Genomic DNA, 20281 nt, shown 5'->3' with positions numbered 1-20281 from the left:
CCCAAAAGCTGAGATACTATTCTACATTTCTGCCCACCTGCCCTCCCCACTCCCCCAAAAGCTGAGATGATACTATTCTACATTTCTGCCCACCTGCCCTCCCCACTCCCCCAAAAGCTGAGATACTATTCTACATTTCTGCCCACCTGCCCTCCCCACTCCCCCAAAAGCTGAGATACTATTCTACATTTCTGCCCACCTGCCCTCCCCACTCCCCCAAAAGTTGAGATACTATTCTACATTTCTGCCAGAGTATGCAAGAGAAATAAATCCATGAGTGGGTATTCTATTTCTAAGCAGTTTTAAATTACTTTTTTAAGGAGCATTCGATGCAAAACTTTCAACGGTAAACAAGAGAGGTGGCAAGGAATACTCAGTATTAAATAAATGGTCAAACACATTTTCCCACATAGGATCAGTCATGAGAAAACAGTAAGCTATCAATATTTTTTATTTCTAAAAGCCAAATTTAATAAATTAATAAATGCATGCCAGATAAAAACACAAAATTACAACTGAAGACCAATAATAATTTAACAAAATGCTCTGTGTTGTACATTTTTTTATTGGTAGAGATAATTTACTAAAGTAACAAATCTGAAAACACATTTTGCTTTTGCTGGAAAGAAAGTACTATGTTAGAGAAGAACTAAGACAAACCAGAAATGAAGCATTTGAGAAAAGTAGGCATATGTTAGTTATAGTCTATGGCAATGCAGCAGCCAGAGGTACTGTTTTCTCCATTTGTGTGCATGTTTATAGAAGCATCAGAAATCAATGACATAGGACCCAAAAGCAAAGTCACGACAGATTTACTCTGCGAAACATGCTGAATTACAACCACAGGCGACCCAGGATGAGGGGCGGTGCAGGCTTGGTGTCTCCTTTGTATGGGGTTCCCTTGCCAAACAGGGGGCTAATCATGCAATAGCTTGAGTTTCTCTGAACATGATAAACACCCAGGATTACTAGAACTGGAAAGCGTGTGTTCACTGTTTTACAAGGACATCTGAGCGGTGCTATGAAAACAATGGGAGGTTCCTTCATTTTAATCTGGTTATATGCCCAAACTTCTAACCAAGAAATAATTCAGCTATAAGAGCCAATTAAATTACTATAAAACATTCCTTCATCTGTAAAACACTTCTTTTTTCCTTCAAACTAAAAATTTAAAATAAAATGTCTTCATTTTTGATAAGCAGCTCCACCACCAGTCTCTGATATCGTATATCGTTCAGGGCAGCCATGGCGTCTAGCTCTGGAGATCTCATGAGTGTCGGGCCGAAAACAATCCCAAGGTTCTCTGCATTCATCAGATTCTCCTTTTCGTGGAGGGTGACTCTGAAAAAAACACAAGGGAGGGTGACTTCATGTAGGGCATGGGGGTCTTTGTCGTGCTGGAGCGCTAAAACAAAAACAAGATTCAAAGTGGGTTGTATCCACTGATCAACCCTTCTGCTGGGTTATTTCTCAACTTCAAAGTACTGACTCTCCTTAGAGTAAATGATAGGAATAATTTAAACTTCTGGTGACCACTGGAACTGAAGCCAGAGCTGATGTGCTGGCCTGAGTGGGTTCTGTTCTATTTGTGGATTCTCCTGCCACAGCCCAGAGCTGCAGGGAAGGGGCTGGGTCATCTTGATGACCCATCAGGTCTCCCTCCACTTTGGTGAGATCTTGTTTCCTATAGAGAGTTTTTGCAAGCTGAATAGTTTATTGAGTATCTAGGGGGAGAGTGGTAGTGATATTAATAGGAAACGGCTAGGAGTAAGCAACCTCATCAGGGAGTGTTAAGTATTTTTATGATTTTTATTGCTACAGCAAAGGCACAGAGACTATAATTTGAGAGTTATTCCTTTGTTTTAGTGTGGAGTTCTTAACTGCATCCACATATGCAGCAAACTTGAATTTATAAGTGAAGTTATAATGCTGGGCTGGAAGAAGCACAAGCTGGAATCAAGATTGCCGGGAGAACTATCAATAACCTCAGATATGCAGATGACACCACCCTTATGGCAGAAAGTGAAGAGGAACTAAAAAGCCTCTTGATGAAAGTGAAAGTGGAGAGTGAAAAAGTTGGCTTAAAGTTCAACATTCAGAAAACAAAGATTATGGCATCTGGTCCCATCACTTCATGGGAAATAGATGGCGAAACAGCGGAAACAGTGTCAGACTTCATTTTTTTGGGCTCCAAAATCACTACAGATGGTGACTGCAGCCATGAAATTAAAAGACGCTTACTCCTTGGAAGGAAAGTTATGACCAAGCTAGACAGCATATTCAAAAGCAGAGACATTACTTTGCCAACAAAGGTTCATCTAGTCAAGGCTATGGTTTTTCCAAGGGTCATGTATGGATGTGAGAGTTGGACTGTGAAGAAAGCTGAGCGCCGAAGAACTGATGCTTTTGAACTGTGGTGTTGGAGAAGATTCTTGAGAGTCCCTTGGACTGCAAGGAGATCCAACCGGTCCATTCTGAAGGAGATCAGCCCTGGGATTTCTTTGGAAGGAATGATGCTAAAGCTGAAACTCCAGTACTTTGGCCACCTCATGCGAAGAGTTGACTCACTGGAAAAGACTCTGATGCTGGGAGGGATTGGGGGCAGGAGGAGAAGGGGACCACAGAGGACGAGATGGCTGGATGGCATCACTGACTTGATGGATCTGAGTCTCAGTGAACTCTGGGAGTTGGTGATGGACAGGGAGGCCTGGCGTGCTGCGATTCATGGGGTTGCAAAGAGTCGGACACGACTGAGTGACTGATCTGATCTGATAAGCATATTAAAAGTCTTAACTTATGGTGCTTCTAAAGATGGAGAGTATGTAGAGTCTCTGAAAGCACCATGAGTTAAATATTCACTTTTGGGTAACTTGGACCTAAAGGTGTATAAAGTAGATGTCAAGTTCTGCTGAGTTTTTTTGTTTACTTCTGATTGGTCTTACATCTGGGAACCCTAAAACTACTAAAATTTGGTCATATAATTTTGGAAACTTTGCTTCAACTGGGAGAGATGGAGGGTGACTGAGCCGGGAAATAAAGCTACTTCACCATCCATCACTTTAAAACATTAAACCAGAAGTAATTGAAATATTTTATTTTCCATTCCTCTCTTTACCCCTTTCTTTACTCCATCACTTTTTACAGCAGGTTTCAGTGTTGGCAACATTAATTTGATAATCTAAAATAGTAAGTCTGAAGTGCCTATTCTGGAGCAAGACATAAGAAAAGTGAGCTTTCTTACAAGTTGCTTCATTCTTGCTTTATTATATTAATGCTAGTGTCTTTATATAGCTGCAACCTTTTCCCTTTCCACAAAAATTAATGCATGTCCTTGGCAGAATATTGGTATTTCTAACATGTCTGCAAACATATACTGGAACTGCAAATCTATTTATGAAAGAATCAAGTCTGCATACCGTATTATACTACAGAATATTTTTAGCCTTCCTTCTCAATGTGTGATTTCACACCAGGGGACAAAGTAGCTATGCATTTATTCATTCTTTGACAGATCACCTGACCTCTCTTTCACCTTTGCTTTCATTTGATTCTTAACATCTGGATGTGGTACAAGTATATTCCAAGTTGGAAACTTGCCTCTTCAGATGCGCCATGAGGTACCGGAGGGTTTCGCAGTGAGCAGGCGGCAGCAGTTTCAGTGCTTCGTGAAGGGTTTCTAATTGCTCATCAGGATCCATAATTTCTGTAACAGCAAGATGAATACCAAGGAGAGAAACTTTAACAGACAACTGGTACAAATGGCTCATTTAATTCTATTCTTAAGGTGATCTTCTGAAACTGACAAGGTCACTGCCCATGGCTTTGGAAAATAATCTTTAAGGTTCAAGTCTCAGACTTCCAAAAGGTTAGTGTCCATGGCAAGTCCATTTCCTTGGACTTCTGGGGAGGGTACCCAGTGTTTTCAACTTGAGGGTCCTGGGGTCTGTTAACTATGAAAACTGGATATTGGATGTATAGGATGTAACTTTAAAAAACTCAGACACATGTATGGTAGGATAAAAACATATATGCAAACGAGGTCATCTTTGAACACTACAGACATACTGAAGCCATGCTGCACTGTTCAAAATATTTTGAAAATCTCCTTTCAGCATCTTCATTTAGATATTTTAGTTCTCTGTTGGCCAAAAAGTCACATTCCTTTCAGGTCACAGAGTGCATTTAATCCATCAGTTACTTCCATATTCAGAAACAATAGATATCTTTGGAATTTTGTGTTCTCAAAAAGAGAACCACAGCACATTCCTGCTTCAACCCAAACATGAGGAAGATGGGGCACCTTTAAATGTTGGGTGTCAGGGCAACTGTCTTGAAATGTTGGCTAGCAGCCTTGAAATGCTGGAAGTCCACATCTAACCAGAATATAACGTTTAAGATACAAGCCCAAGAATCCTTTCTAATTTATAAAACTAATTCAATGGCAATGTACTGGAGTCAGGTAAAAACTAAAATAATATCAGTGTGAAAAGTTTCTAGAATTGGCAGAGCAGATGTGGTAAATTTTACACTGATTAAAGAGTTTTTTAATTCAAAGAAACTTTAGCCATTTTACAATTTCTGCCCAAAGTTTCCTCCGAGTTCTTGGTTCATTTCTCAGCAATAAAGGATGTGTTGTTTGCCTTTTGCTATAATAAATAACACATAGCCTTTGAACCTTGGGACATCAAGGTTCAAAGTGCCAATATATAACAGCTGTAACACCTCAGATACTGAAATTCAATCATCTAATTTCTAAAACTAAGAGAAGAAAATTCCATTTACTATAGAAAACTACTAGTTTTTACTTGGCTATAGATTTTATGATTAGACTATTCGAAACTATATTATTCTGGAAATTGAAAAAAAGAGTAACAGTTTCCTTTTAACTTCTACAGCTAATCTTTATAAGGAGAATCCTGAGATAGTATGAAATTAAGGACAGTGTTGGTGGCCTAGCAAACAAGCAAAATTCCCTGCTCACAGACAGCTTACTTTCTACTGGAGGCAACAGACGATAAACAATGAACAGTCTATCTTAGACTTTTTACGAGATTAGAATGATTCCTATGGAAAAAATCAGCAGGATAAGAAACACTGGGAGGGCTGAGAGGGTGCAGTATTACATGGGATGGTCAGGATGGGCCTTAATGAGAAAAAGGTCTTGAGTACAGACTTGGCGGGAGCAAGGGAATGAACTCCATGGAGATCTGGGTGAAGATGGTTCCATGCAGAGAGAAGCCTTGCAAAGAAACAGCCGTGCAAAGGGCCTGAGGGGGACACTGTGCCTGTGATGTTTGAGGAAAAGCGAGGAACCAAGTGTGGCTGCAGGAGCCCAAGCAAGGAGGGGAGAAGAAGGGGGTGAGGTCAGAGAGGTAAGAGGGCGCTTCATTGCGGCATGGGCTGTGGCTAGTTTAAGAGCGCAGCATTTACAGAGAGAAATGGGAAGGTTCTACACGAGGGAGGGTCATGATCTGACATACATTTTTCATATCATTCCTCTGGCTGCCATGTAGGGAACAGGCTATGGAAGGGCAAGAGTAAAACCGGAAAGATGGCTCGGGTCATAATTACACACACCCAGGTGAGGCATGGCCAGGTGGTGCAGTGAAGGTGATAAGAAGTTGCTGAATTCTGGGCATATTTTGAGGGCAGAGTCCAGAGGATTTTCTGATGAGGGATGTATGAAAAAGAGAAGAATCAAGAATGGGCCAAAATTTGGGCTTAGGCAACTGGAAGGGTGGAGTCTCAATTAACTGAGATGGGGAAGATCACAGGTGGATGAGGTTTGGGGAAAGATCAAGAGCTGCTTTTGAGATGTCTTTCAGATATCCAAGTGAACATGCTAACTATAGACTGATCTGGGGTTTAGGGAGAGGGCCAGACCAGAATTATAAATTTGGGAACAAATGGCAAAATGCAATTGAATATACTGATATTAAATTGACCAAGATTCTTCTCTAGAATTAATTTCTCTTTTTTTCCTAAAGTCTTGCTGCTGCTGCTGCTAAGTCACTTCAGTCGTGTCCAACTCTGTGTGACCCCATAGATGGCAGCCCACCAGGCTCCCTCGTTCCTGGGATTCTCCAGGCAAGAACACTGGAGTGGGTTGCCATTTCCTTCTCCAATGCATGAAAGTGAAAAGTCTAAGTGAAGTCAGGTCACTCAGTCCTGTCCGACTCTTCACGACCCCATGGAGTGCAGCCCACCAGACTCCTCCACCCATGGGATTCTCCAGGCAAGAACACTGGAGTGGGTTGCCATTGCCTAAAGTCTTACCCATGATCAATTTTTCAGAGAATGCAAACCTTTAGCCCCAAGAAAACCACAGCATAACTTAAGAGTGAGACAGATACAGCGGAATGTACTCAGAGGTGGAAGGTCACCAGTAGTTGCTGAAATGTATGAAAGACTTGCATGTGGGAGAGGGGGACACTGGGATCACCGCCCACGACACGGAGTTAAAAGCAGGCAGGTTCCTGGCGCCTCTGTCAGCGGACATCTGTCTACCAGTGGACGGGCCGCCTGGAGAAGTAGTGATCTTAGCTTTTTGTTGTTGTTTAATTGTCTACCGCTTGGCAGGCAGATTCTTTACCACTAAGCCACCAGGGAAGTCGTTCCTGTAGTTACAGTGTATTTAAAAAACAATGTGTTGGTGCTGCTGTATTTAAAATGGATAGCCAACAAGGACCTACTCTATAGCACATGGAATTCTCCTCAGTATCATGTGGCAACTGAGATGGGAGGGGAGTTTGGGGGAGAATGGATACACATATATGTATGGCTAAGTCCCTTCCTTGTTCACCTGAAATTATCACAACACTGTTGATTGGCTATACCTCAATACAAAATAAAAAGCTGAAAAAAACAAACAAAGCCCCAACAACAAAAAAGAATGTGTTGGAGAAAGAAGTCCAGTTACATGACCCCTTAGATTATCCAAAAATGCTAAGATACTATGGTTCTTAGTATAAAATTATGTTTACTCATTCAACAAATGTTTTTCAGCACTATTATTTTGGGCTTCCCCTGGTGGCTCAGTTGGTATAGAATCTGCCTGCAATGGAGGAGATCGCTCGCAATGCAGGAGACTCGAGTTTGATCCCTGGGTCAGGAAGATCCCCTGGAGAAGGAAATGGCAACCCACTCCAGTATACTTCTTGCCTGGAAAATTCCATGGACAGAGGAGCCTGGTGGGCCACAGTCCACAGGGTCACAAGAGTTAGACATGACTTAGCAACTAAACCATTACGTAACTGGGCACTGCGGTGATACAGACAGGAGAGGACCCCTGCACCTGAGGGAATTACAGTCTAATAGGGAAGACCAGATATAACTATAACCTTCGCAGGAAGGAATGAGGCTGTGAACGAGGCCCATCTGTGTGTGAGGCGACTCTGAGAGAGAAAGGTGGCCTGCAGCTGAGAGGTCCTGGAAAAATCTGGAGGATTCGGGGATGTGGGTGTAGACATTGTGGGGGCAGGAAGTGAGCACTCTGGACATGTATCAGGCCTAGTTACAAGCTCTCTGAATGAAAGTACTGTCTGATTCTTCAGAGAAATTCAAATCCAAGAAGAATAAAACTTAGGCAAGCAAAAGGGGTGAATCAGTGGCATAGCTGATGGGGAAACTCAGCAAGCTCTCTTTCCAGACTTCTCTTCAGCACATTTTAAATTGCTGAGGACAAAGAACCCTGGGTTTTCTCTCTGAGTTTATCTGACTCACTCACAGTTACATACTAACTGAGTCATGTAACTTTTCTGAGATCTTCTGGGAAGAGCTCTTAGACTCCTTGGCCGGAAGATGGTTTCTCCATTCAGCCTGACCCAGAGCTCAGCTGTGGCAGTGGTCTTTTCACTGTGATGCATGCTGGGTTACTGAGCATGGCCTCGGTTTTGTAGGGCACTGATTTCTTCACCAGGGAGACCAAGGCTTCAAGTTGATTCATAAGAGAGTTTCCAGGGGATTATGAATGAAGGGTTATGAAGCTCTTCAAGCCTTTGGTTGGGATGCCCTGGCCTTCTCCATCCTTGAATCCTTTTCTCATTTTCTGCAACCACTCCCTTCCAGCTTTCAACCAGCAGCCTCTCGAGGGAAGGCTGCCAGAGCAGCATTCAAACAGCTGTTGCAGGGGAAAGCTTTAACAAGAACTCTGACTTTATTGTTGTGGTTGCTATTTGCAAGGGCTTCTAGTAAATGCCAGAGATACCTGAGACCTGAAGAACATGGTCCCCGGTTGTTTCAATGGCTGAGATACGAAAAAGCTCATTGCGAAAGGTGAGTTAGCTCTGTGCTCTGTTTGAAAGGGGTCCCACCCCTTCCCTCTTGTCTTCCTCTTCCTTTTAATCCTTCTGTTCCCTGTCCCATGAAGGAAGCCATGCAGCGTGCAGAGGGGACAGGGCCAGGGCTTTGATGTCACACAGATGTGAATTTGAATGCCAGGGCCACCCCCTCTTGCCATGTGACCATGGACAATTATACCTATAACGTCTCATTTCTTCTAAAACAGCATCATGGGTGTAAAGTGCCCAGCACCATTTCTGGTGCTGAATATGTTCTATAAATCTTAGCTTCTCTCATTTTCCTTATCAATCAATACAGAAAGAGAAAGGCTGTTTCTATGGGTCTGAAGAATGAAACAGATTCTACTACCAGGAAAGACATGTTATAAGGACACATTGTTCCACAAACTCTTGGATACCAGTATCTAACCCGTACAGTAAACATGTATATTGTGCGTAAACATTATGCCAGGGTTTTTGGTGTCACACATCAAACAATCTTAGAGGGAAATGGAATTTCTACCTTAAGGGAAGTTTCTTACGATGTGCTTTCAAGGGCTCTCTGAGGGGTGACATAGGGAGCTTGCCGACTTCGCTGAATATGAATAGGAGGGCTGTTTCAGACACAAACCCAAGAATGGTGACAAATGCTTTGGAAGGATAATAAAGAGGGGAGATTGTCCTCAGCAGCTTGGGTGGATATGGGGAAAGGCAGTGAGGTAATCTGGGAGTGAGGGGTGAAAGGCCTTAAGATCCATAAGGAGAGCTTAGATTTTTCTTCTAAGTAGATAAAGGTTATGCAGCATTCAGAACTGGGGTTTGAATCCCGGCTCTGTCCTTTGCTAACTGGATGCCCACGGGCTCGTCACTTCTCACTGTTACTCCCAAGCCACATGGGGACAGAAACACTGTGCAGTGGAGCCCCGTGCTGTCCTGGGGACTGGGGGAAACCGAGGTCTGAGCAGCCCTTCATGGCACAGGTGTGTGTCAAGTGCGTTCCAGATAGCGGTTATGTGAGTTCTCTCTCTGGGAGGAAACCTGTGCCCCACCAAACAAGAACCTCTAAGCGCCTTCAGACAATTTTCATGATCTGTCCTGAACGCATCCTGAATTCCCATGGAAGAGATAGAGTCTTGTGGCTTCTAACATGAATGCTTGTAAAAAATCAGTGCAATTCTCACAGCTGTTCTCTACATGAGAGCTTGAACTGACCCGCGAGGAATCAGGGCTCCATGGAACTAACCACAAAAATTCTCAACACGAGCTCTGAAGGGAAACTGAAAATTAGAACAAAGAAAGTTTGTACTTCATGAAATTCCAAAATCAAAAAGCAAATCAGTGTTACTAAGGAAGTGATGTTATTATTTAAAGATCAAGACAACATATGGTTTTTAAGAGAGAGAGCAAACGACGGAAATAGCCTATCTTTTCAGAAAAAAAAAAAAAAAAGGTAATGCCAACATTTAAAATCTGTTAAGAATTCCGTTCTTTAAAAAAAAAAAAAAAGTGTGAACTACAGGTATGATTTTTGCACCATAAATAAAATTTGGCAAATGAGCCTTTGCTTTTTCTCATTTTCATCTTAACTAGAGCTTATTTTTCAACTTTTTAAAAAGTTAACTTTTTAAAACTTTTATTTCTTAACATTTGATCTAAAACAGAGCTTCTTAAAGTATAATCTATGAACCTCAGCCAGTCTGCAAACTGTTACTGACGTGTCACAGGATAAGGACAGAAACTGAAAGTAAGAATTTATATATTTTATAGCAGTCTGACAGGATCATCTTTGTGTTTGCTGAATCTGACAACAGATAGTTGGTATTTTTTCAATTTGTTTTTCTAGTTATTTTTATTTTACTTTATAAACTGCTGTTCATGTCTAGGAGAACTGGTGTAAGCCTTACTGTGGAAAAGTAAAGGTTACAAATTACAAAGATGCTTCTGATGGTAGAAGTCATAAATAACCTATGTTAGAGAAGAGTTCAAAATTCTTGTGAGTACATTAGCCATGGAGAGAGGCCAGGGAGAAATATTTCATAAAATGCATTCAAGATACTCAGCGGAAAAAACCAGGAGATTGACTACCTAGAAGAGACGGTTTTCCAGGTTACAAGTGCATGCCTACACACTTACTGGCGGACTCTATAAACTTAGGGTAGGCGTCGTATGTGATGAGTGGAATCGGCAAATCCCTGAAGTACAGTTTCAGTGCGCCAGTGATAATGTTGATGTCTTCATACATGTTCACAGAAATATCTGCCTTCTCACCATCTTTGAAGGATGTTAAAAGAAACAAAAGTAAATATCTGGATTCATAGCACTTTTAACAAATAACATTTTTGTACACTGTTAAAGATTCATAATGCTTCAGTTTTAAACATCAAATTCACTGTGCTGATACATGTGTATTTTTTTCTGTGGAAGACAACCTGAATTTTTTATTCTAAAGTTATTTATTCTTCCATGATTTATGATGGAGGGGGATAGTAGAAGATGACTGAGGTTAACAGAAATATTTTAAAATTTCGTGAGAATTCCTAGAGGAATATTGTGGGGTAACTTTTTCTTTCTTTTTAAAATAAACATAGAGAATGTGAAAAATAACAACTGAGGTCCTCCCAACTTATAAAAGACCCAGCACGAAAGGCCACCTTCGATTCACCCCGGGTTCCCATACATAATGTTCGCTCTTGCCTGAGCCCTGGGGATAGGAGAACTACTGAGAAGGAAAAAAGCAAAACAAAACTCTAGAGTGTTGCGATAACAAGAGAAGAAATTATAAAACACAGGAATGTTTTAAACTTGCTGGGCCTTAACCCTGAAGAAAAGCTGGCCTTCCTTCAGGGTGACCCCTTCTGCCCTCCCCTGCACTTAGTACTCTGTTAAAACAGCTCAATTTTCATCTACTAAAGATTTAATTAGTTTCTACTCTGAGCTAGATCTTATACTAATTTCTTTTATTCCATTTGGCTTATGAAAGATTTCTAAGGATGAAAAAGCAGCCTCTTCCCTACAGAGCTATTAGAATGGCTAGAACCCGGAACACCGACAACCCCAAATGCTGACAAGGATGTAGAGCCCCGGGAACTCTCTCTGGTTGCTGGCAGAAATACAAACAGGAGCTGGCACTTCAGAAAGCACGCAGGTGCTTGCAAAGCTAAACAAACACTTACCATATAATCCAGCAATCATACTCCTTGGTATTTACCCAAAGGAATTGAAAACTTTTGTCCACACAAAAACCTGCACACAAATGTTTCCAGCAGCTATATTTGCAATTGCCAAAAGCATGGAAGCAACCAAGGTGGCTTTTAATAAGTGAACCGATAAACTGTGGTATACCCAGACAAAAACAATATTATTCAGTGATAAAAATAAATGAGCTCTCAAGCCATGAAAAGACATGGAGGAACTTTATATGCACCTTCCCAAGTAACAGAGGCTGGTCTGGAAAAGTTACATACTGAATGATTCCAACTATTTGACAATCTGGAAAAGGCAAAGCTATGGAGTCAGTAAGAAGATCAGTGGCATTCGGGGAGGAAGGGGAAGAAGAACAGATGGAGTGCAAGGATTGTTACAGCAGTGGAAGTTCTGTATGGCACTGTAATGGTGGATACGTGACGTTACGCATTTGCCCAAAACCATAGAACTGTACAACATAAAGATGAACTTTAACGTAAACTACTGACTGTAGTCAGTAATAATGTATTGACATCAATATTGGCTCACAATTATAACAGACTGTATTATATGAATGAGAGATGTTAATAGAGGAAACTCCTGCTCTATGGGCAGGAGCAAGAAAGGAGGGGTTATATGGCAAATCTCCCACTGCCAGTGGCTGGGAATGGACTTGATCAGTTGTTACCTTCCGGAGAAAAAGAAATGCCTCTTTAACATTCAATCTTGTTTAGATTCAGGGTTGTTTCCGATGCCATTTCTTCACCTCGTCTTCTTCAATCTTGTCAAATATGTGGGCTGACCTAGATTTCCTCTTACTGTGTTGATGATACTATCTCCTTTATTTTGTCTTCTACCTCTGTTGGCTGTTAGAGGTCTGTGATGGGAGAGGAGTGTGATGGAACCAGAAGTGCGTACTTGCAAAGAAAAGGGTCTCTTCACCATCACATCTCCTGTTCTTTTTACTTCCTATATTCAAGCTTACACTCTTTGGTACCATTTATTCCAGTGCTCAACACAAAGACAAATCGGAGAACCATGGGAACAAAGCCTTAATTTAAATGTTAAAAGAAAATAAGCTGCGCTGAGCTTTTCTTTGGCTGGGCCCCTCCTCCCACAGAGGGGTCTGATGCCAGGTCTTTAGGTCCTCTCAGATTCTTGCCCCAACACATGAGCTTGATTTTTTTTTTTTTCTGGTTGGTCTTTCAAATCCACATATTTTGGCAGTTTTGTGATACTGGAGATTTAACACAATATTTCAGCATAACAATGTTGGAGAGAAGACTACTTTGACCATGTAATACCATTCCAACAGTCAATTAGCTGGGAAGTGCTAAGCATGCATGCCAACTTACAGGAAAATTCACAAAGCTTCTCCTTTTTTACCAAATAGATCATATCAACTCAGAAGTAAAGCTTTCAGGAAGTAAGTTAATTAGCACATGTGGTCAAAACCCTAAATTTCTTAAATGAAAATTAATGACCTTGAACTTGGATGACAAGATGCTGGGGAGGCATGCACAGCAGGCAGAGTTAGGTCAGCCACCACAGACCTGGGAAATCTGAGCTCTGTAATGACTTAGATTCCTTCCTCTCCCACCTACCTCCACTGTTTTTTATATGGTTTCTGGTAAATTTAATTGCTCTGTATATATTTTGGTGAACATGGACCAGCCTTGGAGACTCAAATATTGGTAATATAGTTAAATTTTACACTTCCTTCTCATCCTGAAATTTAATAGGTTAATACTTACAACTAATACAGAAATTATAAAAATTATAAGCTAAGTTATTTGGCATAATAATAATTAGTGATTTAGAAAAACAATGGAAAGAATAAAATAAGAAATTATGTCTCTTTGGGTAGAGTATTTTTGTCCTAAGTTAATGAACCTGCTGGAAAACATACCTCTGTCAAAAGCCATCTTGACATCTTCAATTAGGTCACTAAATCCTGAGACTCGGTACAGTCCTTCAGAATTAAGACCTGTAAAAATAGAGCAGAGGAGCTAATTAGTCTCTTTGGGGTAACGTCCTTTCCTCAGATTTTAACTTTTTCTCATACTTCAGGTTAGGGAAGTAATGTGTCAGGAAGAATGATGAAACATACATGTTTAGAAATATGTATGTTTAGAAACCTCTTCATACTTTTCTCCTAAAATAAAATCGTTTTACTCACAGTTCTTTAATTCTGCCTGAATATCTGTAATTTGGCTCATCATTTTGTCTAACTAGATCAAATGCATTAAGTCTTAAGGGAAATAATTTCATCATCACTGCCATACCATAAATTCTTTTACATAAGAGAAGACTGAGATAAACTATATTAATAGGCCCGTAGCAATTATCTCCAAAGTGGCAGAGACTAATTAGGGCGTAGTTCTAGATTTTGGTTGTTTGGCCTGTTTTAAACAGAGCATTTATTTCTTTGCTTTTTGGACCTAAGCAAAGTATAAAAACTGAAAAAAGAACTGGCATCTACATATCAAATTTTACAGACTGGAAGAATCATCCATAAATATATTTTTAAGCATATTTCTTATAACTGGTTAAGTGTACCTTGAAATCATGTTGGTTAATTACTTGTTAACTGCTTTCAGACTTTCAGACTGTTATCTGAAATCATTCCCCCTAAACTTGCAGAAGAAAGCCTGGTTGTGCAGGGAGTTATGACTGCTCCGAGCCCCACTGGAAATGCTCACCTCGAGATTCAATCTCCCTGATGCACATGTCCACCACCATGGGCCGCTTAGTGATGTGGGCTTTCACGAGCGTCGTCAGGTCACAACTGTACACCTTCTTGACATGTTTCAAGTCTGGCTTACAGTCATTTGGGACCATCTTGGAACACTGCTTATGAACATTCAAACCACAATCTAAAGAATTTAAAAAGGAAAAATTCATTATTATTTTCAGAATTTTGAGTGTTCTGGAGTGTTTATTTTGGCAAGACACTTCAACCTGAATTAGGTTTAAAGACTAGCTTTCAGCCAGCAGAGTGAGGGGAACATTCCTCTCATTCTCTCTTTTGGAAAATTTTGATTTTAAGTTAGAAGACTAGAATTCCAGCTCATGTTCCATCATTTACTCACTGTATGATCTCAAGAGAATACCAACCCAGACCAAAGTTAATAAGTGTTCAATTAAATGTCTACAAAATGTAATATTATGCCAATTAAAAACTTATCCATTTCTTTAAAGTTACATAAAAATTATATTCAGTGTGGGATATAACTGCATTTTAACAAATCTAATATGAGGTGGAATTGAACCCCCAAAAGTAAAGAGTATCCAAGGGCCCTCTTAAAATGATGCTGATCATATTTATATATACTCATAGCTCTTTAAATATATGCATATGATAATGATATAGAATACATCTAGATAGCTAGAAGTAGCTATAGTTATTATTTGTTACTGCTATCATCAACAGCTTACTAATGCCAAGCACACTATTTCAAGTGCTTTACATTATTTAAGCTCACAAATTTCTATAAAACAGGTTTTATTCTCTTTTATAAATGTGATGAAACCAAGCACACAGGTGTTAAGTAACTTACCTACAGCGTTTAGTACATTGTGGAGCCAAGATTCAAGCCTACAAAGATTGTAATGTCCACGATTTTAACACCTATACCATACTGCCTCTACTGAAATTATTCCTTTGCTTTGTCATTTTATTGGGTTATAAATTCTAAAATGCCAGAGTCCAAATATTTTCTAGTTAACATTTTGAGACATTTTATTTTCAAGAAGAAGAGCACAGTGGCATTTTAGAAGAAGCAGACAGAAATACAAATATTTTGCTAAATTAGACTTAGGAGACATGGACTGTACCTGAATAATTTAACTAAATTTTGTCTTTCTGGTTTTTTGGTAAATGTTACCCGTTTGTTTTTAAGCTCATGAAAACTTGACACTGACCTCTTGTAAATCAAATTCAAGTGGGGTACACACAGTTTATAGCCAGGTCTTAATGGATTAGGGGCTTCCCAGGTGGCGGTAGTGGTAAAGAACCCTCCTGCCAATTCAGGAGATTCAAGAGACGCAGGTTTGATCTCTGGGTCGGTAAGATCCCCTGAAGGAGGGCATGGCAACCCACTTCAGTATTGTTGCCTGGAGAATCCTACGAATTGAGGAGCCTGGCAGGCTGCAATCCATGGGGTCGCAAAGAGTCGGACACGACTGAAGCGACTTAGCACACAATGGATTTGAAAACCATACAATGCGATTACCACTGTCTGTGGTCCTTGGGTAAGCTTCGGTTTTGCTTACTGTTTGGGCATAAAGGGGAGCGTAACATTCACCTCACAGAATTGTTATGAGAATTAAGGAGCCAATGCAGTCAAGGTGATTTGCATATTGTAAAATGTTAGACAAATACCGACAATGATCATCATCATGACCTTTGGTAAAGTTGCAATCGAGTTATATTTGACAGTAACAGTTAACAGAGACAAGGAAAATTAGCCATGGCTTAAAAATAAAATTGTTATTTCATCAAATATGTAGACACTGCCAATCTGACAAAAGAACTTAAAGCTTGTGGTGACTCTTAGGGAGGAAATCCTATGTTCTGAGCATCGCCCAAGTGAAAAGACAGGTTTGGGTCTTTGCAGGGGTCTGTGTGTAAGTGGACAGCACCGGAGATGGCACGGCAGTGCCCACAGTGTCCCAACATGACCATCACTAAAGAACAACAGCTGCTGCTTCGAGTACGGAAAGGCTGCCAGGGATAGGAGCTCGAGTGTGCCATCTCAAGAAATGACCCAACATTGTTCTACACAGTCAAATAATGTCCAAATGAGTCCAGGACCCAAACCCTAAATTTCTCTTTATTCTATATTAGATATAAATAAAATTTGATTCAATCATAAGGCAAATCGGTAGTAAAATGTCCACTTAAAAGACCTCACTTCCCCTGAACATTTTAATATTTTGGACAGCTTCTATAATTTAGAGCTAGATCTATTGATGTGTGCTTTTGAGTGAGTTACTTAAAATTTTCTGTGACTTATACAGAATGGGAATAATAATAGTATTTATCCATTAATATTGGATCTACTATTAGGTTCTATTATTATGTTAATGTGAGGCTGTACATTTCTCTGTTGTTATTCAGAAGAAGGAAGTAACTCTGGGGGGGGGGGTTTCCTAGGCAGTGCCCCAGGGTTCCTTGAATGGCACTGTCATGACCAGCTTAGGGTCAGGAGCTAGGCTGACCTCTAGGCCAATTCTGTTTATCAGATGTGAATGCCAGGTCCTAAAAAGGACTGGGATGCTAGGTTATAGCTGCTTCCTCATCTACACAATTCTTAGTACATTTCATTTACAAAAAAGTACCTCCAAGCAGGTACATCATTTTTCTCTGACTGCTTTACCAAATTTGGGGAGTTGCAGCCACTGATTTCTCAAATATCTTTTACCCCTCCCACTTATTATTCCTCTCCTGGGATTCCAACAACACAAATGTTAAATCTTGTTACTGTCCTACAGGTCTTTGAGGCTCAGTTCACTTTTTAAAATCTATTTTCCCCTCTCATTTGAGTTGGATAATTTCTATTGATCTATTTTTCAGGTTCATGGATTCCTGCCTCTGACATATCCAATCTATCAATACTACTGAGCCCATCCTGTGGGTATTTTGTTCATAAATTTCTCAGTTCTAAAGCGTCCACTTAATTCTTTCTTATATCTTTATTTCTTTCTGATATTTCCTATTTTTCATTTGTTTCAAGAGTCTTTCTAATTGCTTCTTGGAACATTTTTATGAATGCGGTTTTCCTTATCAGATAATTCCAACATCTATCTATATCATCTCAATATTGGTGACTACTGACTGTCTTCTTTCATCTGAGTTGAGATTTTCCTGGTTGCTGGTAATGAAGTATAATTTTGAACTGGATATTTTGAGTGTTCTAAGACTGTGTGGTCCCTACTGAAATCTTCAACTTTAGCAGGTAGTTAACCTGTTTAGATTAGAATGCACATCCTGGCACACTATATAGGCTGTGTTTCAAATGTCAACCTAGTTTACAAAGCCTTTGTAATGCTTTTGCAGTGTTATTTTGCCCACCAAACTTGTATGTTATTCAAATGGCAGGACTCTACCCCACATTCTGGGCAGGGAAGAGGTCCTAGTCATTACGGCAGGGTGGAGAAGTCTTGGTTTGCCTCTATGCCTGGTTGGGGAGGAGTATTGTGCTGCATGAACTGCAGGGTGGGTACTAAAGACCGAGTTCTGATCGTGGTCTCAGCTGCCTCATTACTGCAGGGCAGGGGTGGAGACAGGGCTCTGCCCGTCGATTTAGGCTGAATGGGTGCTACTTCTACTTGAGGGTGAGGATGAAAGGCAGGGTTCCACCCACAGGCTCAGCCAAGGAAGGGTACCACTTTCTTCCTGCAGGATGGTGGGGGGAAGACTCACAGGAGAGAAGTACAACCCTGTTACTGCAGACTGGGGTGGAAAACAGGTATCTACCCACAGGCTTCTGCCACAGTATCCACGGGGGCGGGGGAGCAATGTGGCTTTGTCATGGTGTCCACCTGGAGAATGCAGATGCACTAAAAGGTTTCTATCTGGCTCAGCTGCCCTTTCCCCAAGACTTTGCCTAGGAGAGCCGGTTCTCTCAGGATTATTTTTTGTGTCTGCTGGCATTTATGACTTGTGGGTGTCTCTAGTGCTCAGGCTGGGATACACAAGCGTTAAAAAAAAAAAATCCAAAATACCACCAGGCAACTGACTTCTGAGTTCTTTGAGTCCTGAGGTCCCTAATCAGCCACCCCCCTCTTTTTTTTTAATGTGGACCATTTTTTAAAGACTTTTATTAGTTTGTTACAATCTTGCTTCTGTTTTTTATGTTTTGGTCTTTTGACCCCGAGGCACATGGTAACTTAGCTCCCTGACCAGGGATCAAACCTGCACCCCCTACATTGGAGGGCAAGAAGTCTTAACCACTGGACAACCAGGGAAGTCCCAGCCTTCCTTCTTATACCGAACTTTCACAGTCTTCTGATAGTTGACATACATATTCTGTCCAGGGTCTTTTGTTATCATCATTGTGAGGAATAAAACAAAGCCTATTTATTCATCTCGTCTAGCACTGGAAAAACTTACATAGTATTTTAGAAGTATAAAAGTCAGCAGAGCTTCATTATCTAAAAATAATGCTGAGGTACTTTGAGTTACTTTAAGATACTTTAATGCTTTAAGTGTGTGCACAGAAGTCATAGAACCAGCTGGAAAGGGCTGGTATTAATAACCTATCCCACTGTCTTCATTTCACAAAGACAGTGAAGCTCAGAGAGGCTAAAGGATTTGTTCAAAAGTTACTCCGCCAGAAAGTGGTAGAAAGGAGATTTTAACCTTGGCTTCTTAATTCCTAGTCTGTGCTCTTCCCACTCAGTGATATATATCACTTTTCACTAGCAGTACACCATGTACGCTGAGTTGTTATTTTCAGTGCTGAAGACAAATTTGGTATTTTCAACCTTTTATTCAATAATGTGTGTGGTTTCTATTATTTGTTGTATATACTTAAGTTTAAAAGACACGGCTGTATTTTACTGTTATATGGGTATCGATACATGATTTGGCAAGGACGTTTAAAAAGCAGTGATAAAACCCACCCATTATATCTTATTTTGTCACATTCTTTCCTAACTATAAACTCTAAATGGAAATCCAGTAGAAAGGAAACAGTAAAATTTGAATGTATCCACAGAATATCAAAATATCTGAATGGCACTAATGGTCTGATATTAACTTTTTTTCCTTTGAGTGTTTGCAGTTCTCTCTCATTTTAAACACCAGCAAATGCCTAATTTATTTGTGATTCACTGAAAACTGGATAAAGTGATGACAATGGTCAGATTTAGGTATTTAATGAGGATGGAAATGCTTTCTGATATTCTTTCTTCTATTTGAATAAGATTAAACTATGGGACAATATATTATGCTCAATTTTAGAATTTCAAAGGCCAAATTTTTGGCAGGATTGGATATGAAGTCCTTCAGAGGACCAAAGGATAGGGCAAAGTCATTAAAATAAAGCATCTTTATACCCTTAAGTTCACAGTGCAATATACCAGCTCTGAGCGTGCTCTGAAAATTGCTGCTTCAGGGACTAGCAGTATATCAATATTTCAGTTTGCCATTAAGACTTTATTTGGTTTTCATACTTATTTATTAAAGTCATATAACTCCTATATAGTTCCATTTCTCCCAGGGAAGCTCTACACTATAAATGAAAAAAAAAAAATCCATAAAAGATTATTTCATTTGTTGCATCTCTTGGCTTGGCAGGTTATTTTTATGTTACAATTAAACCACATTGTCCCCTCCCAATTCTTCAAGTTAATAAGCATAGAATAAACACAAGAAAGGAGGAATGAGAAATTCAAAACATATCCTATCCTTATAAAGTATTTCTGTTAGACTACTAACTTGAAGTTACTGTCAGATTTTCTGGGCTTGAGTTCTCCCCAAAAAATGTGTTTTATATTTAAAAAGCACAGAAACCTATTTTTTAAAATAAATAGCTGATATTTATATTCTACTGACATGATTAAGGGGTAATATTAATATGTGTTTTGAAAAGAAAGGTAATTATTCATTCTTTTCTATGAGTGTTCCCATTTTAAATAACTGCAAATAGAAGTTTTTAAACATGTCTCGTAGTTGACCCCACTACCACCCCAGAATAGTGGGACTAGCCCATTTTTAACATGTATTAGAAGGCCTTATTTTCACAAGCAAAATTGAGAATATTTTGCTTTTGGGGATATTTATGAAAATACTGCTTTCATGTATAAAAGGA

General features: G+C 39.9%; 1 protein-coding gene across 7 annotated transcripts in view; it reads right to left on the bottom strand.

Annotated features, from left to right (window-relative positions):
• Positions 1-433: 433 nt before the first annotated feature.
• The window catches only part of CHN1 (chimerin 1), a 202051-nt gene continuing 182203 nt past the window's right edge, over positions 434-20281 (bottom strand). For 6 of the 7 annotated variants that reach the window (XM_044933506.2, XM_006073585.4, XM_025274592.3 and 3 more), the window contains 5 exons: positions 14165-14338; positions 13372-13449; positions 10413-10550; positions 3598-3703; positions 434-1341 (listed from right to left, as the gene is read on the bottom strand). In XM_044933506.2, the coding sequence (XP_044789441.1) occupies positions 1170-1341; positions 3598-3703; positions 10413-10550; positions 13372-13449; positions 14165-14338 (668 nt within the window). In that variant the 3' untranslated portion in view covers positions 434-1169. The remainder of the gene's footprint in view (positions 1342-3597; positions 3704-10412; positions 10551-13371; positions 13450-14164; positions 14339-20281) is intronic. The other variant, XM_044933518.2, reaches the window with a different exon arrangement.

This window comes from Bubalus bubalis, chromosome 2 (genome assembly GCF_019923935.1).
Source record: "Bubalus bubalis isolate 160015118507 breed Murrah chromosome 2, NDDB_SH_1, whole genome shotgun sequence".
NCBI lineage: Eukaryota > Metazoa > Chordata > Mammalia > Artiodactyla > Bovidae > Bubalus > Bubalus bubalis.
The sequence above is the reverse complement of the archived record's forward strand: the minus strand, read 5'-3'. Positions and strand labels throughout refer to the sequence as shown.